The sequence below is a fragment of the Hakea prostrata genome, chromosome 6, assembly GCF_041222555.1.
Source record: "Hakea prostrata isolate BN-2017 chromosome 6, UWA_Hpros_2, whole genome shotgun sequence".
Classification (NCBI taxonomy): domain Eukaryota; kingdom Viridiplantae; phylum Streptophyta; class Magnoliopsida; order Proteales; family Proteaceae; genus Hakea; species Hakea prostrata.
In genome coordinates, this window is record NC_142605.1 from 31,249,423 (window position 1) to 31,274,579 (window position 25,157).

Genomic DNA, 25,157 nt, shown 5'->3' on the forward strand with positions numbered 1-25,157 from the left:
TTCCACTCCACCTTGCTCCACATAGATAAGTAAGTACTCGGGACTCGGGAGCATCATGCAGGGCTAATTTAGTAAATTTGAGGAAGCTGAGTTGTTTAATTGTTTTATTTGTTTACTCGTTTCCCGCGAACAGAAACCCAAAGCCGCCGCCATTGACTATGATGAACATTTTAGATATCTTTCTTTTATGAAATTGACCATACATAGACACAAACTAACACATGGGAAGATGCTGATTGCCAATCATCACACGACACGTGTCATTTATTTCTTCGAGCTTTACAACTAGTAAGAACATAATTATCCTTCATAGATTGTAAGCTCGGAACAAAGTCAGCTTCAGCATTTTGCAGCGAGGGCGATGCTGGATTGGTTGAGTGGTAAAATTATATTTTTCAGTGGAGAGGTCGTGAATTCGACCCTTGCGGATCGTATTTTTAATATTAAAAAAAAACATCAACTCTCCAAAAAAAAAAACATTTTCTCATTAAGAATTTATTCAGTTGCATAACAAAGCAGGCCTTTTTTCATGTGGGTCTCAGATCCTAATCTATAGCATTCTCAAATTGGATTAGAAATATTCATATGATAATAAAGAAAAATTGGCATCAACAAAGGGCCTTTGAGATATAGCAATTGGCATTCTTATTTTCTGATTTTTTTTTTTTTTTTAACTTCTTAAGTATTTAGTATCTATTTTAAATATTATTTTTGCAAAAGAATAGAAATTTTCTCCAAAATATGGATCTAAAACTTAACATAAGTCATTAAAATCTACATACAAATGGAGGATAAAATAGTAAACATATATTATTTTAGTGAAAATCTTATTGTTTTCTCATTTTTATCACCCCAAGTCTATCAATCAATTACTAATTTTCATCATCATTTTTTTTTATTTTTTTGATCTAGACATATTAAACTTATTTTTAATTCAATAACTTATTCTAAACAAAGATTACTAAACTATTTTTAATTTTTTTACCAAAAATGAATTTTTGTACTCATATCTTTTATATAAGTAAACCAGAGAATGAAAAAGGCTACCAAAAAAATCCTTTTGAGATGTCAACCTAAGCTAGGCAATTAAATATTTTAAATTTAGATTAATTATAGACTACTAAATTAGTATTGATCTCATATGGTTTTTTTTTTTTTTTTTTTTTGTCCAAGTAAAAGCTAGGGTTGAAAGTTTGACCTTTATTTGCCTCACATCATTTAGGTCCACCTTAGCTTGTATAGGCTTTGGATTGAATTTTTTTAATCAAAGATAAGTTAATGTTAAAATATTTAGGTCCTTGAGTTAGTAAGTATGCATTTGATAAGCAAAAAAATATTTTTTGGTATTTCTGTCCTTAAAAAATATCTTTTTGAAAGCAATTTTGAGTGTTTGATAAACTTGTTCCGAAAATGTATTTTAAACATTTCAAAACAAAAACATGTTTGATAAACACATTCTTAGAAATCTCTTATGGGTGGAATTTCATTTATAACAAATATTCACAATTAAAAAAGTAACAATACCATCTAATTAACTACAAATAATGATCATATATTTGAACTAAAGTGAAATTAATTTTATCTAGTTGTTTATGATGTATAATCTAAATTGATAATGAATAAAAAAAATCTTGGTAGATTTGAACCACCATCCTCTTGAAACATGCTCATGTTCCAAGTGCTCTACCAATTGAGTTAAAAATTCAGTACTGTTTTATCTGAGGTTGGAATTATAGAACATTTTAGACTTTAGTAAAGACCCACCAGATCTTTTGATTGTGACAAGGCTAGGCTCACTAAAGAGCAAGTAAAAAGAGCCGGTCGCTCACAAAGGGGCGGAACACTTTGGAAAAACAAAAAAAGTTTTAATTCATCCGGGGCCCCAGGGCCCCGAGGGTGAGGCCGTTCAGTAAAAACCCAGCCTAGTAAGAGAAGATCAGTAGGTGCTGAGTACATAAACTAGATTGAAGGACAACTTAAATAGACCAAGGAGACTAGAATTAGGGGCAGCAGTATGGGTTCCACACTAGTATTAAGCCACAAGATTCTGGTTACAATCCATGGGTCAATTAAAACTAAAGACTACAGTCACTGTGAGTAGCAGCTTGATGCCCAATTAGAAACTACAAATATCATTTGAAGCCTAGGTCAGAATACTAACAAGAATTGACATCAAAATTAAAGAGAAATCCCTTGAAATCTCAGACACAACTAATGATTAGACTAGAATTCCAGAACACTCCAAATATAGCAACTATAGATCAATCAACAGTAGCAGCTCATATATTACCTGAACCTTACCTGTATATTTGTCAAAGCATATATTACTCATAATTGGTGAATGCTTAAATGTAAATGGTAACAGTTAAAATATACAAAAGTAATCGAAAACAGATAAAACATCAAGTTCATGTATACAGGGTGAACAATCATTTACCATTAATTATTAATTACTATCAAAATATTACAATATCACAAGTGTACAATCAGTCAATACACCAAAGGAGCAAATGAGCCGAAAAAAGCCCTGGCAGCTCTTAGTGTATATATTACTCTATGAATACTGGAGTTTGGGGAAGGCTTGAACAATGTGGAAGATTACTGCATTTAGCAGAATCATTGCACCGACTTGATTACAAAAGAAGGCCATGCAGAGTTAATTAGGTATAAAGAAACACTCAGTCCTCTACAGCAGCCTGACAGGTTGAACTATCAACACACTTTAGGTACCTTAACCTCTAGTTTAATTAGATCTTAAGGTCAAGGTAGATGATGTAATGAGTGCTTGTTTTAGCTAAGAATGAGTTATGCTTTTCATACTCACTGTACAAGATATTGGGTGTGCCTGCGGGAATGGGACTTTGCTTAGGTCCTGCGCATTAACCGGCTGTTAGATCAGAATTTCTGTAGAAAATTCGATTTCTATATTCAATTTCGACCGAGATTTCAGATCTGACGATCCAAAATCTGGTCTTGACGGTCATGCGCATTCCCAAGCAAAATTAGTAGGAATGATGGTGTATACCAGTCTCCTGGCTGTCCATTCCATGTCCACTACTATCCTTCAGTCTGAGGCCTTTGAATGTGTCATACAATGTAGACTCATCTTTCTCCATGTTCACATTGCCATGATTGTCTGGTATAAAGCTGCAATGTAGGCATTAGAGTTATCTATATGTGTGGGGGTAATTGCATCAAGGCGAGACCTGAATGTGGCGCATTAATACGCAGAATCTGCTGCCAAGGGTCGAGATCTCGACTGTATGTCTCACATGTGATTGAAAGCAAGACGGACGATGTTGGCAGCACAATGCTGTGCATTTTGATATCAACTGTTGGTAGTACAATATTGTACATTAAATGCACAACACTGAAGTTGAACCACATGCTCCATGGTTGACATCTTGTGTAGCATTATCGAACTAAATCTCTTGGTATATTAAGGATCAGCTCTAGGGTCTGGCTCTACCTCTGCCTGGTCATACCCTTGAAGACTCACGAATCTGTTAACACCACCACCACCACCCTTATCAGTTTCTAGGTGCAATGATAAGAAAAGTCGCGCATTTTGTTAAAATTTTGGTTTTTTAGAAGATGGGTTTGGGATGTTTCGGTAAAACGACACCAAAACGTGAAACCCAGTTGGGATTGGACCAAAACTGACACCTTGTCAAGAATTGCATCAAAGTTTCCGTTGAAATCTTGCATGACTATGGTTATGTGTTGACAACTATTTGTCTCAACCCAGGATGAAACCAAAACATTTCAGTAAAATTTTAACCCATTAATCCAGCACAGTTTTGAACCATGTTGGGTGTAGATTGCCAAAGGACAACTTGGGCACTATGTTATAAAATTGTTTTTGAAAGGCATGTCTACTGCTATAGCCTCCTCTCCCATGGTTTACATGTTTGGGAATGGAGATTGAAGGGAAATTAATACAAAATAGAAAATGAAAAAGAAAAGATAAAATCAGTTGCTTCAATTCTGGATTCCATACTCCAGTTGATATGCCTCTTCTTTTGTATAGGTTAAAAGAGACCAATTGCTTTTTTAACCTAACTCTAGCTTTCAGATCAATAGACACCTTAGATAAAAATCATTTCCTGTGTTCTTTTAGTATGTGAATCAGTAGGTTTTCTTTTTATAAGAAAAGAGAAAAAGGATTGTTGGCAAGACACAGTCCTGTGTTACTAATAGATCTCATAATATTATCTATAGAACTCGAACATTTGGTAAAACTTGTCAAATTTAGGTTGAACCAGGTCTCAACCACATGAACCCATTCTAAATTATACTCGTAGGTGAACGTTAGTTATAAGGTTGTTGGATGTATTATATAGGTTGATAATATATATTATTTTTAGAAATATAGGATAATAATATTTCGAACTATAATGAGAGTAGTGAAACAAAGTAAGCATGAGTAATATTTAGAATTATGTTGTCTATTGAAAATGCATGTTAATCACATGGGGCAGAGTACTTCATTTGTTTTTTATTTTTCCTGGTGATTTAGAACTATTATTATGCATGATTTTTTTAAAGAAGTACATTATGCATGTTTGAGGATAATAAATAACCATACAAAATCCACATGGATAATCAAAACACATTAGTGACTACCATCTCCGGTTATTCTATGCAATTAACTATAATTTAATGCAATGATTTTTAGTTTATCTTTTTTTAATATTAAGTTTGATATACCGGAGGAAATTGAAATGTCTCAGGTAAATTTTTATTTATAATTTCATAGCAATACAAAGTAAAATAGACTATTGGTTTTTAACGAGTTGAATGATCATCAAAATCCTTCAATTACTAAATTTCATGTTTTTCACTATACATATTAGGTGGTCTTTGGCATGTCTATTTTATTATTAACTACAATTTTGAAGTATTATTATTACATTAGAATTAGTTGAATAAAATTATAATTTTACAATTATAGAGTAGAAAAATGACTTTTTAGTGATCATTGATATTCTAATTTTTAACAAAAATTGGATATTCATTTTTACTCCTCATTTTCAGAACTTTCTCCTTTGAAAGGGCTCCACTTTGATTGGGTTAAAGTGGCGCTGGACATTCTTCCTCGGACAGTCTTCTTCCTGGATTTGACGTTATTGGAGATCACCGGAATACTTACAAGTGAGTTCTTGTTAGGAGTTTCTCCAATTTTTTTTCCTCATCTCAATCTTTCACTCTTCGTTTCTTTTTCTAAACCTTTACCGTTTTTATACGACCATTCTCATCTCAATCTTTCACTCTTTGTTTCTCCGGCGGTTTTTATTATAGACTCGACGAATTTCTAATCTGATGGCTCTTTCCAGTGGTTTTCTTCCCCGATAGTTTGTAGATCTTTTATTCTCCCTTCCCAAATCGTATCCAATATTTGTTCACTTATGATTTTTTTTCTTTGAATTCCTTTGATCTGGTTCTCTGATTTTCGGTTTTTTCTTGTTTTCCTAAGCTGCTGAATGGTTAATCGTTGAAGCATTTTCTATTTTTTCTTATCTTTTTTTCTGAACGAGGTTCTGAATTTCTCTTTTTGTTTAAACTTTCCGAAATTGCTGGATGTTTTATTTCTGGAATTTTCCCCTTCTCCTGAATCACTTATTAAACTTCAATGTTTCAAACTCTTTTTGGTTCGCTATTCTCCCTCCCCAAATTTCTTGTGATTGCTTCCATCTGCGATGCATTGCAGAATTTCTTATGTTTTTTTTGTGATCATTTTATTTTTCATTAACCATTACAATCTGCTCTTTGTCCCTTTCCTGTGTTTTAAATTTTTAATTACTTAGTTTACCCTGGCTGTTCTTATCTGCAGAATTGTTCTTATTCAATGTTTTTTTTCCTTCTTGTTTATTCTATTTTTATTAAGCGTGATAAGGAAGATTTTTCATCATCTCCCTAATTTTCTCTAATTTGAATTTTTTCCATATTATTTGCTTCTCTCATTTAAATTCTTTCCATTGCTTACCAAAAAAAAAATTTAATTCTTTCCGATCATCATTCTTCACATTTGAATTATTTCCATACAATTTCATCATTCTATTTCATCAATGTCCTAATTTGGGTGGATTAGTTTTTCTATTAAATCATTTTCATGTATAGTATTTCTTAACCAACATTTCAATGTATTGTATTTTTATGTTTTATATCTTTCTTTTATTGTTCATAGTTACTTAACCGCATGAAATGTATGCTACCTATATATTTGAAGTTCTAAATTATTCAACCATTTTTCCTATTGAAGTTAGTTTTTAATAACTAGTGTCTCTCAACTCAAATGCAGATTATGCATCAATTGGATTGATCTAGTAAAGAATAAGAGACAACTTTATCTCAATCAAATGGGGCTAGTTATCTCAATCATTGCCTTCCAATAGGCTTTCAAACAGACAAAGAATTAATTAGATTAAAAAAAAGTTATATCAATGCATACTGTTTTTCATTAGCAAGATTCGTGGATGGTTAGATGTGTGGCTTACTTTCTTCAAGATTTGAATTCATGAGCAGTAGTAAATTGGATTGAAAAGTCTCTTTTGGTGTGTTTGATAACTCTCCCAAAAAATGTTTTCCTTGTTTTCATGTGCTGTAAGAACAAAAAACAATTGAAATACGTTTGATAAACCGGTTTGTTTTTATGTGCTAGAAAAACTAACAGGTGGTAAATCTTGCTCAATTTTGTGGAACAAGTATAACTTGTTTTTCATTCAAAAACAAGTTTAAGAAAATTGTGCCTGATAAAACCCCTTATCTATTCTTCTCTCCCATGCAATTCTATTAGAGACTTCACCATCTTCTCTAACCTCTGTTGCAATTGTGGTAGGAAAAATCATTAAAATATCGTGGAAATTTGGGGATATTTCAGTGTGTCGCTACAGGCGATATATTGTGCTTTTTTCAAATTTTTGGACATTTATCGCCAAAATATTGGCTATAAAGCCAGAATTGAGGCAAACTTTCGCCTCATTTCAGCAAAGATTTGAAATTCTCTCCAAAGCTTCTTTTTCCCATTCTTGCTATATATATATATATATATATATATATATTTTTTTTATCTTCGACATCAAGGGGTGGATAATGATTGTTGTCAACAAACACGTGCATTCAAGTGGCTTTTTAGTTGAGTCTTGGAGATTTTCACTTTAGAAGTAACCAAACTTCATTTTTACAAAATGTATGATAGAATGATGTTGGATTGATATGTACTTAATTTGGGCTTTTTGGCAAGGAATCACTATTTGGAATCACTATTTCCGGTTTTTACTCCAACAAATTGCCCCTCGGCTCAAGTGGGAGAGGCACTTGCAATCCGGACAGCACTGATGCATGCCTTAGCGGAAGACCTAAACAAAGTGATTATCGAATCCGATTGCAAAAGAGTGATAGAGATGATATCAAGAGCAAGCAAAGCTCCTATCCCCTTAAGCTCCAGCCCATAATATTTGACTTTCAAAAACTTGGGCTTTATTTTGTATCATGTTCTCTTGAACATATTACTAGGATAGAAAATTCAACTGTGCATGTCCTAGCATAGAGGGCCCAGTTGATTGAAGACGCAACTGAATGACCCATCTCTATTCCATGGCTTCAAGATTTTTATCCTGTGGCTAGGCACTTGTCTTCTTTATCATATATGTATATATATAATTTATGTTGAACACCGTGTGCCAATCTACAAAGGAACTCATGTTGTCAAATTTTTTTCACAAACAAATTTATTTATTTATTTTCAGGCATAAAAAAAAATCAATTTTTTTACATTAAAAATGCAACAAATATTTATGATATATGTCTTGTATGGTGATGAAATAAATATATGTTGAATTTCATAGATTGATCTACAGTCGAAAGATTTTTTTCACCTAATAAATAAATTTTTTTAATTTATTAAAATATTTTAAAATAAAAATAATTATGAAAAAATAGGGAAAATATTTTGAAAATTATAAAATAGCTCTCTATGAGTTTTTAATACTATCCATGTGACTTCATTACCTTTTGGTATGAGCAACCTATTCTCTTGCCAAAATCTATTTTATGTTTAAAAAAAATGGTAATTTTCATTTGGACCCCTTGAGGTTTAGTCTAGGTCATTTTTAGTCCTCCCAAAAAATTTCTTTTTGCATCTGGCTTCTTGTGGTTTTCAGAAATGACCAACTAAGGATGGATATATATATGAATATATATATATATATATATATATATATATATATATATATATATTAAAAGGTCAATTATAGCGTAATTATATATTTTTATTTATATTTAGGGCCTTAAAATTTTAAATTTACAAAATTATGCTCGTGGTTGAAATTCAATGAAAACTTCATTCTCATCATAAAACCCTAGTTTGTAGAATACCAAAAGCTAATCTTCCAAAAAGAAAAAAAAAAAGAAAAAAAGAGAGAAGCATTGCAGATTTCTAATTTGATCAGGTTGGGTCATTTTAATATGATTTAGTGTAGAAAATCTAAGGTTAACTTGGGTTCAGTTTTTATGTGTTACATTTTCATTGGCATCAAGCATTTAGTCTAAATTAAAAATTAAATGACGAAGAAAGAGTTCAGTCCAATGCCGAAACCGACTGCAATTTCAATTTAATACTGAACAATTCGGTGGAGATTCGACATGAAGAGCCTTATAGAGGTGGTTTGCACACGTCCATCCTTAAAGCTTCATTATATCAAGCAAGCAAATTGCTCTCTATACAATTTAGATATGGAATTGGATCTTTCCATTAATATCAAGGGTGGCTTTAAAGAGGTAAGTTTTCACTTAAATGATAGATGAAGGCATATGGGGAAGAGAGGATAAGAGCCTCCTTCTTTCATCCTAGTCATCTCAGTTTGGATTTCAGTTGTTATTATTTTCTTTTTGGCTGTTGCTCAAGGGTATCGTGTAGAGAGGCTGAAGAAGATGATCTTATTAGCATCCCAGTTGGATAGATGAAGGTAATGAAGTCAAGTAACCACTATGGCAGCAAAGCTGATATAAGCATTGCCATGTGTGATGCCAAGACACTTTATGAAGCAATGGAGAGTGGGGTTTCCTTGGATCAGAAGACTGATATTCCCTATAAGCCAAAGAAGCACTGAACAACTTAAGGCCATTTTAGCTCCTACGAAGAACTCTACGGCATGGAGTTATCCAATACAAATCACTTAAGCGAAGCAAATGTGGAGCTTTTGGAAGGGATCTTTTAGTTGTTATTGGATGAATCCGGATCAAAAATATTGTGCAGCAACAACGGGATCCAAGGAATGGAGATTGCTAAGAGGTTCTTCTTTGAATAATCGAAGACAGAAATATTAAAAATACATTAAGGAAATTAACAACGCTTTTGCTGCTAAAACAGGTTGGTCACTTGAGAGACTAATATCAAGGGTTTTAGACCTCAGAGTCAGCCATAATAATAGTAATACCACCGAAAAGGCAACAGGTTTTGTTGCTGAATTTCTAGTTGCACTTCTAGATCATAATTGATAAAATCTATTATCTATGCATATCTCAACTTATATGTGTAAGGCGGCAGCTTTAATGAAAAATAAAATACACCATTTGATTATGCCATGAAAAGAATTTGTTGATAAAGATATATTTTTTCTATCCTTTCCTTCTTGCAAACCATAGAATGAACTGAATAACAAGATCTTATTTTTGGATGTCAACCAAATTTTCTAAATGCTTAATAAGCATCTATGCCTTACTTTTTGCTCCAATTTTTTCATCCATTTTGAATATCATAAAATTTGGGATCAATACTCTAAATGACATCTAATCTAGAATTGGATATCATCATTTTACCTATTTTCAACTGCTCCAAATCAAGTCATTTTCGCACTTAATAATTTGAATGGACCACTTGACATGTAAAATTACATGTTTCATACCCAAAACTCTAAATATTCACTCAAGTCCTCAAAATTCATAAATTTGTAAAAACAACATAAAATCTAAGGTAGCTTCAATCTTAATATGTAAAATGCATGCTTTATACCCTAAGATTTCACACATAAATATGTTCATTACTAACCCCTTTAGTTTCAAAAAATAAAAGGTCCTACTTTTACTAGACAGATATCATGGACATACATTCTATTTGCCACCCATTTTAAATTAATCATATTCTTCCACTAGTAGAATATGATTTTTTTGATCTTAAGAATAATGAGTACCTATAAATAAACTTGAATTTTGGCTTCTCGGTGTCGTATGTTTGATTAAATAAAAGTACTCAAGGGAGGGGGGGGGAGGGAAAGCACTTAATTAATTCCAAGAAAATTATTTTTAGCATATTAAAAAACAATACAAGAGCGTTTGGGTCCAAGCCTCATGAAGTCAAATTTTCAAATAAGGGTTATAGGGTATTCTTCATCTCCCACTACTAGGAAATGAGATCCTTCCTCCATCACCAGAGAACCACCTTCATCCGCTCTACTAAAGTGGTCGCAGGGGCTTAAAGTAAATTTGATTTCAGCTTTTTCCCCAGCATTCAAGTGCAAAGTCTGGAATCCAACCAAACTTTTCACTGGGCTACCATGTTGGAGCTTCGCCTTCCTTACATATAGCAACACTGAATGTTTACTTGCCATTGGCCCATGATTTGTAACCCCAATCACAGCAGAGAACATCATTCTTTCACACAGCTCATTACCCATGTCTGCCACAAAAATGTAGCGGCCAAAATTTGATTTCTGAACTGCCTCAAGTTTCGCAGATTGGTTTAAGTAGAGCTTTTGTTTGGTAACAAAAATGAACTCATAAGACTGGCTTGAGTAGCTGAGACCATAACCAAAATCAAACACTTTACTTCCTTGGTAGAATCTGTAAGTTCTTCCAGGATAATTGGATGCTGGGTCAGGTCGCATCCTCATATCCGTCATTGCTACTTTGGTGTATTCTTGTGGATACCAAGTGATGGGTAACTTTCCCCCTGCATGATAGAAGAGATAGGTAAGCTCATTCATCAGATGAATCTCTTTGGTCAAATGGTGAGGTCTTCTGTTTGTTTATGTATTTTTATTGTTGATAAACTTGATACGTGGAAAAAAAAAGAGGTTTCTTTTGTAATCAAAATTGTCTTGCTATACTTGAAGCAGAATATTGGTTAATAAGATATACCTGGGTTATGGTCTCCAAATATAATCTCAGCAAGGGCAACTCCACCAGCTCCACCTGGATAACCAGCCCACAAGATGCTTCCAATTGTCTTATCATCCTTTGCAAATGAGATATCAATAGGACCACCACTGAGAAACACCAAGATCACTGGCTTTTTTGCAACTTTGGAAACACTGGTGATTAGACTCTGTTGTTGTCCAGGGAGTACCAAGTCCACCCTATCTAGCGCCTCCTTCTCTTGCGTTTGATCCAAACCCATGATCAGAATCACGTAATCTGCTGTTTTCGCAAGTTCTACTGCCTTATCGATTGAAACTGAAGAACATGCAACAGAGTCACAACCCATTTCATACCGAGTGTTCTTGGCATAGGTCTGCAATGCTTGGAGTGGCGTAATTGATTTACATGGAGGACCGGCGTAGTTTCCAACTAGAGTCGTTGCATTGTTAGCATTTGGGCCAATAACAACAAGAGAAATAGATTCAGTTTTTGGAAGTGGGAGTAGCTTATTAGAGTTCTTTAGCAAGACAATGCCATGACGAGCAGCATCAAGAGCTAAATCCTGATGTTCTTGGGAGCAAACATTGTCGGGACCAATATTGCCGTAAGGCAGTTGTTTTGGGTCACCATTGAATAGTCCCAATCGCATTCTTACAGAGAAGAGGTTATGCAGAGCTCTATCTATATCATATTCCAAAATTTTTTTGGTTTCAATTGCTGATTTGGTGTGTTCCTGCAAATAAGAACCACAGTTGACATCCATCCCTGCAATTGTATTGGTCATAGTTAGAGCACAAGACAATAAGAATGAAAAAAAAGAAAGAAAGAAAGAAAGACATGAAGGAGAAAGAATTTCACTCAGAGCTTCCTTGTCATATTTAAAAACTGAACAATTGGTTAGTTTGGCAAAAATAAAATAAAATAAAATAAAATAAAATAATCCTAGTCGATTAAGTATTCTCTCTTTTAAGTTATAAAATCTTTATAGGACCTAGATGGTTGAACCAACCAATTAGTTCGAGGCTTCGAGCTAACATCGACCATTTTGGTCCACTTCCAATCCAAAGGAGATGTATAAAACCAGTAAATCAACCAGAAAATATTAGCCTTACACTCCAACTGCCTGGAATATACGACCCGTTTGACAACCCATCAGCTAAAACACCAGAAATATTTTTGATTGTTTCAAAAAGCAGAAACAGTTAACCAGTCATGTAATAGGGACCCACAGAACCAGGGGGAGGGGAAATGTGTGACTTTAGCAAATGTTTAAACCCATAATCTCCTTAGACTTGCTGTCTCTACTAAAGTTTCTTACCCATCACAAAATCTAACTACCCCGAATTTTATTTAAAAAAATGTTGCCACGTCAATTGTTTTTAAGCATAAATTTTCATAAATGGTAATTTATATTTCAAAAATCACCCAAAACAGAATAAGTTTTGACCCATTTTTCTAGTTCATCAAAGTGTTTATGAATGACTTATCAAACGGATACTTAATATAAAATTATCCACCCTGTTGCTGCTGCTGGCTGTGCTCCTTTTTTTCTTCTTTCTTTTCTTTTGGTAATATCACTTATTTCTCTTTTAGTTGATCAAACACCTCTTTTTTTACATTATTTTGGGGTAAATTCTATTTTTACCATTAAATACTTTTTTGAAAATTCCAAATTATCCTCAATTGAAAATATCGTTTAATTTAAATTTTAAATTACCTTCAAATACTGTGGTAGTTAAAATCTTAAGTTACCTTCAATTAATATTGTTGTCAAAACGTGAAATACCTTAAATTATTTTTAACAGTTAAAACCCTGAATTACCCTAAATTAGTTTTATTATTAAAATTTCAAAATGCTCCTATGTTCTTTATATATATGTTTCTTTTTCTTTAGAACTTAAAAAAAAAAGAGGAAATCAATCAAAAAAAATTTAACCATCTCTCTTAGGCTTCCTTTTATTTTTTTTTTTTCTTTTTCTTTCATAATGAAAGAAATGCATCTAAATTAGATGACATAAGAGTATTTGTAGGTCTTGGAATAAAATTAATTAAGAGTAATTTAATGTTTTAATTACTAAGGTAATTAAAGATATTAAGAATTTTAATAATAATACTACTTGAAGGAATTTGAAATTTAAACTAAAATACTGGATAATTTAAGGTTTAAAAATATTTAACAGTAAATGCCACATGCCCTGTCAACAGCTACTAGATGTGGGACGCAGCGTATGGTACCTTTTTCCCCGTGTTATGGGCTGTGCGTAAAAGAATCTCTATTCCGACGTAAAAAAACCATAAAATCCAAAAGCTGCCGCGCAATACTAACACAGAAACCGAAAAATGCGAGTTGTAAAGTTTTGTTGACCAAAAAGCCCTCCTAGACTAAACTATATGATTTAGTAACATCAAGAGATTATGTGGGGCCACATCACATACCAGCTTTGAGAACAGCTGCTACTGCATCAGCTGGTTCTTTGGCATATCCTTGAACATCGTGGATGATCGAAACCGCATCACAGTCAGATGTGATGTACCTGATCAGACGCAAAAGTGACCATACTCTATATTTAATCTGAAACTCCTCTAGGAAATAGATTTGCAGGAACGCTAAAATGTTAATTATTCAATGAAAGGGACAAGCCAAGGTGGTGTTTGGTTACCCATGAAAACCCCATTGTCGTCCGGCTGTTTCAATCAGTAGATTGCGATCTGCACAGTTTGGAACTCCATTAACACGATTATAAGCGCACATAATCCCACTAGCTTTGCCATCTTTGACACATCTCTCAAATGGAGGTTGGTATGTATCTGCTAAATCCTGCAACGATACCTGTACAAAGATAAACAATTGAGAAACTGACGGTGAGATTTGAACATTGATCAAGAAAGCCTCAAGAAAAATAATTGAAAGTGAAAGCTTTAATTTTCTATGTTTATACTACTTACTTGAGCATCAAAGGCAAATCGAGAGGTGCCGTTCCAATTATCCAAATCATATGCAGTGAAGTGCTTACAACAAGCCGAAGCCTGGAGACGATTATGAACGATTTTTCCACCTTTGAAAGAGTCTCCTTGAAGGCCTCTGACGAAGGAAACAGCATAGTTACCAGTTACAAGTGGATCTTCCCCAGGTGTCTCTTGCCCTCTTCCCCATCTTGGGTCTCTGAAGACATTGATGTTAGGTGCCCAAAACGTCATTCCTTTAGCTTGCCCCGCATTGTAGATTGCTCGAGCTTCCATTCCCGTAGCCTTTGCAGATGAAACAAACACATAATTAAACAACCCAGTTTGGTGAAAAGATAACAGCGGAGAATATTTAAAATAACTCACCCTTCCGATGCGATACCAGAGATTGGCGTCGAAGGAGGCAGCAGTGAGGATGACTTGAGGGAAGCTGGTGGCGGAGCTGATCTTTCCATTGAAACCGATACCCTTTCCCGAACCGGAAACGCCATGTAACGACTCAGACCACCATTCATAACTGGGAATTCCAAGTCTGGGAATCGCAGGAGCTGAATTCACGAGTTGGGGTATTTTCTCGTCTAAAGTGAGACGAGAAACGAGGTCTCGCGCTCTTTGCATGATGGATAGGGATGCGTTGCAGAAGGGGAAGTCATTATTGGGTGAACCGCATCCGAATGGAGGTTGCAAATCATCAGCCACAATCACATTCACACCAGTCAAGTCGAGGAATACCAGCAGCAGAAGAACGAAGAACAGAAGAGACTCTTCTTTGTCGAGTCTCATTTTTTTGAACATCGCAAATGATGGTGATAAGATATCTCAACCCAGTTGCTCTCCTGCCACTGCTGAAGTAAAAGCTACATAGGGAAGCACCAGCAGCCTCGTCTGTCTTTATAAGCAGTAGTTGGTTCTCAGTTCTCACATGCTCGCAGGGGACCGGTAAGAGTGATTGGTGGGATAGACGATCCCAAGATAAGATTACATTTTCTTAACCCTAAAAAATCGCAAAAAATTGGTCAGATTTTTATCTAGTGTTTTTACTGAGATTCACATCCTCTATAATTCCAACTCCTGCCCTTTTTGTAATTTCTATCTAGGATTGTGACACGTGGCAGTTAATTATTCAAAGGTCATGGGTGAGAATCGTAGAGGATGTGAACTCATTTTTACTCGTGACTACTTTAATGGGGGGTAAAAGTAAAACTCTTCTTCTAATGGAAAAAATTACTGATTATTACTTTCAATAAAATCCAATATTATCTTTTATTTATTCTATTAATTTAAAATTAAAATAATTATTTTGTACATAATACCCAATCCTTAGATAGTGTAGGAAGAAGATGTGGGAGAATCTCTTTACCAACTTAAGGGTTGGATGGAAGAGAGACATTATGATCATTACACCTCATTAAGAACAAACTTGTCATTCAACTTTCAAATTTTAAAATCACTCACGAAATTAGGATAACAAGTAATATTAAGTTTTGTTCCAAATGGGTCACCAATACTTTTTTTCACTTAAGGAGGAAAATTAGAGTTTTACTCCCACTTAAGGTGACCACTAGTAAAAAAATTCATGAATACCTGTTGAGATTAATAAAGAATTATGCCACTTTTTAAAATTTCTTCATTATATTTTCTTTTTTCTTTCATGATGGTTAATCTCAATCTCTCAAGGATTTTTATTTTTAGAACAGAGTTTTATTTATTTAAAGGAGTTGACAAGGCAGTGAATAAGTAAATTAATTATCTATTGATTTTCATACTAGTGATTGAGTCTTTACTCGTTACAAATGAATAAGGATGTGATTATGAAGAAGAAATTCATTTGGAATCCATTCATTTTCATATTTATTATACAAAGAAAATCAGTTGTCAAATAAATGATATTTTTGGTAGGAATTTTCAAGTAAATTATTTGATACCCAGGTTGTTTCTTATGTATATATTTAGTCTTTTGTAGTAAAATTTACCAATTTCTCAAGTTTGATAAAGAATTTGTACCAATGAGTAATTCCATGGAACCACAGCAAAAAAGAAGAGGAACGAAAGACCAAGATGTTCTTATGTATATATATTCTTTTATAGTAAAATTTACCAATTGCTCAAGTTTGATAAAGAATCGGTACCAATGAGTAATTCCATTTGGAATCCATTCATTTTCATGTTTACCATACAAAGAAAGTCACTTGTCAAATAAATGATATTTTAGTAGGCATTGTCAAGTAAATTATTTGATATCAAGGTTATATATATTTATTCTTTTGTCGGAAAATTCTCTTATTACTAAGTTTGATAGAGAATCTGTAACAAATGAGTTATATGCTCAAAAGTCAACAGGATTTTTACTTCAGTTTCCATAAGTAGCGATAGCATGTTGTGTCTTCTTGTGCCGCCAAACTCAACACAATGAAATTTTTGACTACTCAAACTTCATCCCTCTCAAATGTCAAATGTTCATCACTGGCTTATTCTTTGTTTTAGTTATCACTGGCTTATTCTTTGTTTAATTATCCAACCAATAACTAAGAAAGCCATTCACTGGGGAAGCTGAAAGCTGCTTTTTTCTTGCCAATTCACTTCCAAGTATAACTAGGAAAGCTGCTTTTATCTTGTCCACTTGTTACCAGGAAGTTGTTTTTTTCTTAACTTTCGAGTGATTCATACTCGAAAATGGTAACCAATGTTTTTGACAATGACCAGAAAAACTACAAATGTTGAAACGGACAAGCTTTTGAAAGCTAGCTTGAGCTCAGGCTTATTTGTCAAACTTACATTGCCCTTTACAACGAAGATGTTCTTCATATCCTCCACAATTCTCAAAGAAACAACCCATTTGCTGTAAGCTTTTAGCTTGCCTCCAAATTCAGATACTTCCAATATCAAGCTATATCATGTACAAATTATATAATGGCAATGATTTTGTTTTATGTCTCTGTTGGTGAATCGACAGAGGGTAGTCTATCTTCATATGAGTGAACCCCAAGACTCGAGATACTAAGATCATAAGGACTCTACTTTTCGGGGGGAAATGTGAACATGAAAAGTCTTATTGAGATTGTTTGCACACGTCCATCCGTAAAGCTCCAGTACATCAAGCAAGCATATCACTATAATTCAGATATGAAACATGATCGATAATGTAATTAATGATAATGATATGATATATGAATGATTATGATATTATGCTCTTAACTCTATCATGATGTCTCTATGGTAGACACGCATTAAGTTTGTACATCAATCTCCTTTGGGTGGTCTCAATCACTCTCCCTCAACAAGAGACGTCTATTGGGTTCTCCACGGTTGTTGGATAAAGTCTTGTCAAGCTATGGTTGAGGTATAGGTCACCACTCTCTCACATCACCGTTTGGTATGAGATTTAACGAGTGTCAAGGATAATCCTAGCCTAGTGCAAAGTCATATGTTCTCGTACTACATATGGTCCGGATATCTCCCCTCATGCCTAGTGCCCTTTTGGTTCGATACCTTCTCACCTATGAATGGAATCTTCAACGGGAGGCATCTGTTGGACCACATTCCTTAACTTAGCGGTCATCCACATATAATGGACATGATGCTCTCCATGTCCTCTCACGGGTTGGTTACCGTTTTTAGTTATCTATTCTTTTTAATGTGTGTTTGGTATCCATTTTAAATTTAATTTTTATCTATTATAGATTATGAGTCCAAAACTCACTCTATTCATTTCAACACAAGTCACTTAAACTACAAATCAAATTGAGAATTTAATGGTAAACATATATTCTTTTTATGAAAATCATATTGTTTCCTGTTTGTTCTCACTCCTAAACCCTAATAATTCGTTCTCATTTGTCATTATCATTTTTTTATCAATTTTTTATTTTAACATACCAAATTTATTTTTCACTCTATAATCTATTCTTAACAAAAGTAAGCAAATCATTTTTCATTTTTGACTAAAAGTAAATTGTTGTATTCATTTCTTTTAAATGGGCAAAGTAGAGAATGAGAACGGATAGGAAAAAGACCCTAAGAGATGAGAGTTTTTTATGACATAAGATAAGGTAGTATAAAAATAGGTGTGCTCTATATAGTAATAGCAGCCTCTCCTTTGAAGATAATAAAATCAAGAAGGTCTTGGATTTGAATCTCTGTGTCCCTCCATGTCTTTCCTTCCTCCTTCCTTTCCATCTACTTACTGCACTGGTTCTCAGACCAAGAAAAGAAAAGTAGTATTTAATTATAATTAACCTGAAAATATTACTTTGCCAATAAATTTAATATAAGACATCTTGCCATCTTAACCCCAACCCCTTGCACCTTGGAATTACAAAATCTTTGGCTCCCTCATTACTTGAAAAAAATAGGGTCCTAATATACGAAACTAGCACTGAAACCTGATCCTTAACTGTCATTATGAATCCATGAAATCACAATACCAGAAAATTCCTAAAATTGATGCCCACTTAAGTGACCGGTGGCTAATGCATGACAACGCTGCTAGATGGCTCTGGAGTACTTGAAAGATCTACAAAAGATCAACCGTGCATGTCCTATATACAGTATACACTGCTGTTCATGACCTAGACTTAGCACCAGAACTCCCTTCATGTCAAGCCACCCAGAAAGATTGCAATCTCAAGCGAGCCACCGATGTAAGGGTCCCAAACTAAGCTTTTGTCACCTAACATAGTAACATTAGATCCTCAATGACCTTAAACCAGCCAAAGTTGCAGGCTAATGCCAAAATCTGTTAAGGTAAACCATAAGCTCTGTCGGAAACTTAGCTTGAAATGGCCTCAATAAAATTTATTCTGATAATAATTATAGCTTGAAATGACCTGAGTATAATTTGTTTTGATGACTTCATGACTTCCTTTTCTCTGGTGATAAATCCATTCATGAGAAGTCACTAGATTGGGACTGATGGGAGAAAGATGGCCAAGCAATGCTGCTTTTGAAACGCATGGTGTAGAGTAAAAGAAAACAACCCCCCATGTTTCTGTCTGAGACTATGTTTTTGTCAAGAAGAGAGGAAGATTGATCAGGGAAGGATAGCAACATTCACTGTGGGGTACCCTAAAGGACATAAGGATGAGCTTTTCAAGCCCACCATACAGACAAATTCTTGGTGGCCATCAACACTTAATTAATTTCCACAGTTTTTGCTCTCTACTGTGTTGTGGGCCTAACTTAGCTCTTTGATTTGGGGCAAAGTTGTCTTATATGATGTAATCACGCCTGAACTGTGGTTCCTTTTTTCACCTGATCAGGTCTGACTTGTGACTTTAACATATATTGATTGCCTTCATTATCAATTAATCACAAAATATAAAATAAAATCATCATCATCAAAGGGAATAATTAAAAGAGGAAGAGAGTTTTGTGTAGGAGCACTATATTTTTTCCTTCCACTGATGGCATAGCATTCATTTTACATGGTCTGTGTCTGAGTGCAAGAGCAACTCTCCAACTTCTATCACTGTTTTGATAATAAGATTACTCATATATCTCTTATTAATAAGAAAGAAACAAGGGATTGAGTTCACCTTCATATATGATTAATATGAATCCATTCATGGTGATCATCAGCTTCAAATGAATACAGAAAGATATGTGGAAAGTACCGTGAGAATATACAAATCCTAAAGATTTTTCATGAACCCTAGAATGATTAAACGTTCACTTCATGGAGAAGCAAAATTTTTTCCAAAACCTATCTATGAATGTTGTTAATCAAGTTAAGGTAATAAAACAAAAGGTATATAATCTAATAATGAAAAAAATTTGTGTTTGCTTGTGTTGGAAGTTGGAAGAGAGGGACCATGGCAATCACCAAACTGGATCACTATCAATTGATATGGTTAAGCCATGGAGGTCTTTCTATTGAGACCTGCCAATGTGATTGCACGTGTAAACCCCACACATAATTTTTCTTATTTACATGTGTGAAACCCTCAACACTCAGAGACAAGATATGTACCCACTGACCCAACATAAAGTGTGTGGGATCTCTTTTAAAAAGCCACAGATCTCTTGACTAATGTAACATCTCATGGAAAAAGATAAAGTAGCAACAATTTTTCACTTGTCTAGATTTCTAAAGGCTTATAAAGGATCCAAGGCAACTGTACTATAAAAAAGAAAATATTTCTTGATCTGTTCTCATTTTTAGTTCAGATTTTCTTTCCCATGGGGGGAGAAGAGTGCCAATTTCATACGGCATTTAGGGTAGGAGTTCCACTTCTGAGACTTTATAAAGTTAGTTTCAAAGTGGAACACCCACCAAGTGTGGGGTGTAACTAACATTCTTCGTCCTTGCGATACGTTCCTCCTTCACCACAAAATAAGTTGTGTATTTTAAAAAATCGATGAGATCAGATTTATAAAATATAGAATCGGACAAAACCTATCTTTAGAAACGCTAGAATTAGTCCTCATATCCAAAAGAGGGAATGAATAAAGTCTTTTCAGTGTAAATAAGAAACTCCAGCGTTGGATAGCTATTGATTCACTGATTTACTAATCAAACTTTCAATTCTTAAAACCTTGGATGAGAGAGTCTGGATCTTCTATCCCTCAAGATATGGGTATGTGTTCCCTTCACATCTGAGGCAGGTGCAGAGGGGTTCACTAGAAGTTCTACTTTTAATTTATTTTATTAAAAATCAATAGTATATTTTTCTGTTAATGTATGATAAACAAATATGAAGAGAATCAAGAGATCATAGACCCTGATGAATAGAAAATCCAGACTTTGGATTTGGATGAGTTGGATAAAAGCTTCTCATCTACCTATAGCAAATTAACACAGCAATAAGAGATGTCTAAGTGGGTCTCACTCCCTCCAAAACCCCAAACGCCTTCAAAATTCTACATCTATCTATTCTCATATCATAGGGGGACAAGGGTTAATTACTAAAAGTTCCCTCCACCACCAGCAATCATTCCAAAACTTAACCCCATAATCTCTCACTAGTTTCATTCCCCATAAGTACCCCTCCACGCATGTAACAAGCTTCAAAACCATTCTCCAACTTTTCCTCAACCACCCTTATCAACCATGTCGATCACAGCTTGTCAAGGCCAAGGTAGGCTTTACAAGAAGACGATCCACCACCGGAAGAGTGGTTCAGGAGAGCTTGATGTGTTTGAAGCTGCAAGATATTTCGCTGGCGGCACAAATCAAGGTAGTGGGTTCTATGGTTCAACCTTCTCTCAGAAGGACATGAGCGAAGAAAGGCAGGTTTTGGGAGGAAGAAGGATGAGCTTAGATATGCCCATGAAAAGCCCACTTCCTTCCCACACTGATCAGGTGGAAAAGCTACTCAAAGAGAAGAAATACAAGCAACCCAGTTCTCCTGGTGGCAGACTTGCTAAGCTTTTGAACTCTATCTTTAATCAAGCAGTCTCAAAGAAGAAGAAATCTAAGTCAACTACTCAATCTGTGAAAGATCAAGAAGAGAGCCCAGGAGCGAGGAGAAAAAGGAGAAGCAGCATTAGCCATTTCCAAAGTACCAGCAACGCAGACACAAAATCCATGTATCCAACTCCAAATTCAGGTTTCAGAACACCTCCTCCTTATGCCAACACTCCCACAAAGGCTTACAAGGATGTCATAAGCCATTCGAATCACAAGCATAATGGACAGGTAAGGTTGATGGGTTCACAACATGAAGCTCTGAATGAAAAGAAGAACATGGATTTGGCTTGGTTTGATGAAAAGCTCAAATTCTATGATGGGTTTTCAGAGAAAAGCAAGAAATATGGAGGTGGGTGTTTTGATAAAGATCAGTTCCGGGTTGAGGAATACTCATCAAAGAAGAGCAACTTGGGGAAATTTGATGAAGTGGATGATGGAGGAGAGAGTGATTCAAGCTCTGATCTGTTTGAGTTGCAGAACTATGATTTGGGTGTGTACTCTAGTGGCCTACCAGTTTATGAGACCACAAACATGGAGAGTATCAAGAGAGGACCACCAATCGCCAGTGCCACATGATGACACATATGTACTCTCTATCTTTTCCATTTTGGTGATTGGTTCTTGTAAATTGAAAGTTGAAAATCGTGAATCCAAAGTAGTTCTTACGATTTCTGTACTGTGTTGGAATGTGTTTCATTCAACCTTGTCTCCAATTCAAATCTCAGAGTCCCTGTTATACGCTGCCTTAAATTCTTGCCTGTTTCAAAATTTGTCTCAATCAGGCATTTTTCAGAACTCTATGATGGCTTCACTACGAAAATGAAGAAGAAAGAGGAATATACCCTTAAAAGGCTTTCCTACCCAATTCTAAATGAAAAAATAACATAATATTGAAAACCCTAACCCAAGAAAAAGAAAAGCCGGCCCCAAAATGCCCGAAACCCTCCTGTCAGTAGGGGACACACGACCCGTTGTTTTCAAAGAACTTGGAAATTGTCAACATGAGTGTTAAAGCAGATAGTTTTGACAATTCAAGTGCATCTAGAGCTTGAAACAGATGTTGAATCATTTGACATGTAAATTTATCCTCACCAACTACAGACAATTTTTTTTTTTGGTAGGACTACAGACATAACTTACTAGTATATTAGGATTTTTATCTCAGTCTTTGAAGTGTTCTTGAAGAATTTCCACCATCTGGGAAGGTGGTGGTTGAACAGCTGTGTAAATTACTTGGTAAACGCTCATAGAAATCCTACCATTAAATTTAGTAGGATTAAATCTGTTAGAATTCAACCACATCAAGCATAAGAGCTGGGTTCCCCTGACTAGACCATAGCTAAAGATTAAGTAAAAGCAGTGCAGGAAACTTTATCAGATAGGCAAATTACAATGATGATGAAGGGAGAACACATCTCCACCTTTCATTTTCTCTTTTTGGTACATATCATGGTCAAAGACACACAAAAGAAAGCATGCAAACTACTCAAAGGTGACACAAGTTAATTCTGTCTGTAAGATCTCCTCTAGACCCAAAGCTAATCCAAAAACAATACCAAAGAGTCCTTAAGCAGAAAGGCCATCTCTGAAATCCAGTCAGCAATTGTATTGAAATTTCTAGAGAATCCAACATGAATTTAACATCTGGTTCAGATTAAATTCAATGGTTGGATTTATTTCACGCCGTTCAGTTATATTTAAACCTTATGATGGTATTTTTTTTCTTGTGTTTGGCCTTAAATAGCTATATGAAACTCAACGATAGAGCGACCCTAGTCTTGGGAGATTCTGCTCTTCTTTCAACCCCTCCTAAAACTTTCTAATAAAGGCTCTTTTGACATTTTTTTTATTATTTTATTTTATAGTCGTCTGGCCTCTTTTCAGTATAAAATATAACATTTGGCGTTATTAGAGAAAAAAAAATTAAAAGTAAATGTCTGAATAGAAAGATTATTATGCTCCATCTCCCATACTGAGTTTGATTCTGTTCCTGATAAAACTTTCATTAATTACAACCACGGCTTAAAAGTTGATTGGTATGATGATTTCTTTGGTAAATGATGATGCTATTTTTTTCAAAAAAAAAAAAAAAAAGAAGACACCAAGCATCATCACCGTGTGCATAGTAATGTGTTCTTGATGTTTTCCTCTAGAATAACGATAGAATAAATTTGTTCTTCACCACATACATGCACCATGCATGTGTAATTAGGATCTTGGATGTACTGTGGGAAACAAATGAGCACTTTGATAGATACCTCCACCTTGAATTGAGGTCCATACATGCATCGATCATAACATTTCCAAACTCAATGCTAGCTACGTTGCACTATTAAGGTGGATTAATTTAATTATAACAATTGAGAGGTTATTACTGTGAAACGCCAGTCATTTTAGCTTGAGCTGTCTTATGGAGAGATTATAAGGATCTGGAGCTTCACAAATCATATATTAACCACAAGGTTTGTGTGGACCTGGTGAGCTGCTGAGCACTGATGCAACTTAATCGCATGTTCTAGTCTATCTTGAGGAAAAGAGAGACCGAAAGAGAAGGGATTCTACTCTGGTAGTATGGATTTGCATGTAGAGGATTGTATATTTTTTATACTTCTGTATCTCTAAACGCTGACAAAGTGTAATAGAGTCTTCTTTTCAAATATGTGGTTAAAAAATGTGAGGAAAACACATTGGAATCGGAACTTGTTGTCCGGCGTTAATGCTTGCATCTGTGTGCGATCCCTCAAATCTACAAACTTTGAATGTGTTAGATCAACAAAGATGATTGGGCATGTCTCAATTTTGAGACTTACCAGCTCAACCCATGTTTCTTAGAGTCTGGTTCCTTCAATTTTGAGACTTACCAGCTCAACCCATGCTTCTTAGAGTCTGGTTCCTTTACATTTGAGGTTAGAGGATACCATTACCCTAAAATCTTGCTAATATATATATATGCTCAAAGATTGACATATTTCTGAATGTGTAATGAAAAGAAAATCAAGGTGACAAGATGATAGAGAATCTCAATTGTGATTCCTAATTTAGGCTAAGTTAGGTCAAGTATGATGCATTTTTTTTTTCCATTCAGATTTTATTTTGAGAAATTTTCAACGCCACCCCTTGAGTTATCTCCTAATATAAATGTCACTTCCTGAGTTCAATTTGTTAGATAGATCACCCCTATTACTAACACCGTTAAGTCTCCGTTAGCTTTTACTTATCCATTTCCATCATTACCCCTACATCCTAAGTTTGAAAATACCATCCATGGATGTTGCATATTTCCCAAACTTCAATAGCAAGGATTTACGGTTGGGAGATGAAGAAGTTGCAGATGGTAGAGGGAGAAAAAAAGAGTCAAGCATAGGTTTCTTGTTCAACGTTATTCTCGTTTTGTTCAATTTTTTAATTTGCTTACATCAATAATTAATTATGATTTCCTAATGGTAGGGAGTGTCTTTGTTATATTTTTACCCTAAATTAGATTTGACCGACAAATTGGATATCTCATAGGGAGGCATTAATTTTAAGGGATAATTCAACGGCTAGAGTTGAAAACTTCCCATTTACGTTTATCATTTTTCCTTTATCCTTGAAGGAGTCTTAGACGGCGCCAATCAACGAGATAAGGAAGAGCCGTTTCCCTCGAGCA

The 25,157-nt window shown here is 34.7% G+C and overlaps 2 protein-coding genes and 1 pseudogene across 2 annotated transcripts; 2 read left to right on the forward strand and 1 right to left on the reverse strand.

Moving 5' to 3' along the window:
• Positions 1-8,643: 8,643 nt before the first annotated feature.
• LOC149013347 (uncharacterized) lies at positions 8,644-9,498 on the forward strand (annotated as a pseudogene).
• Positions 9,499-10,263: 765 nt separating this feature from the next.
• On the reverse strand, positions 10,264-15,037 carry LOC149013348 (putative beta-D-xylosidase 7). The gene is made up of 6 exons (XM_089160016.1): positions 14,467-15,037; positions 14,083-14,385; positions 13,797-13,966; positions 13,573-13,670; positions 11,137-11,901; positions 10,264-10,948 (listed from the first exon to the last, which is right to left on the reverse strand). The coding sequence occupies exons 1-6, from the start codon at positions 14,893-14,895 to the stop codon at positions 10,362-10,364; spliced, it is 2,352 nt and encodes a 783-aa protein (XP_089016142.1). The 5' UTR covers positions 14,896-15,037; the 3' UTR covers positions 10,264-10,361.
• Positions 15,038-21,056: 6,019 nt separating this feature from the next.
• Positions 21,057-22,226, forward strand: LOC149013349 (protein BIG GRAIN 1-like E). Its single transcript, XM_089159461.1, has one exon. The coding sequence runs from the start codon at positions 21,149-21,151 to the stop codon at positions 22,082-22,084; it is 936 nt and encodes a 311-aa protein (XP_089015587.1). The 5' UTR covers positions 21,057-21,148; the 3' UTR covers positions 22,085-22,226.
• Positions 22,227-25,157: the final 2,931 nt, after the last annotated feature.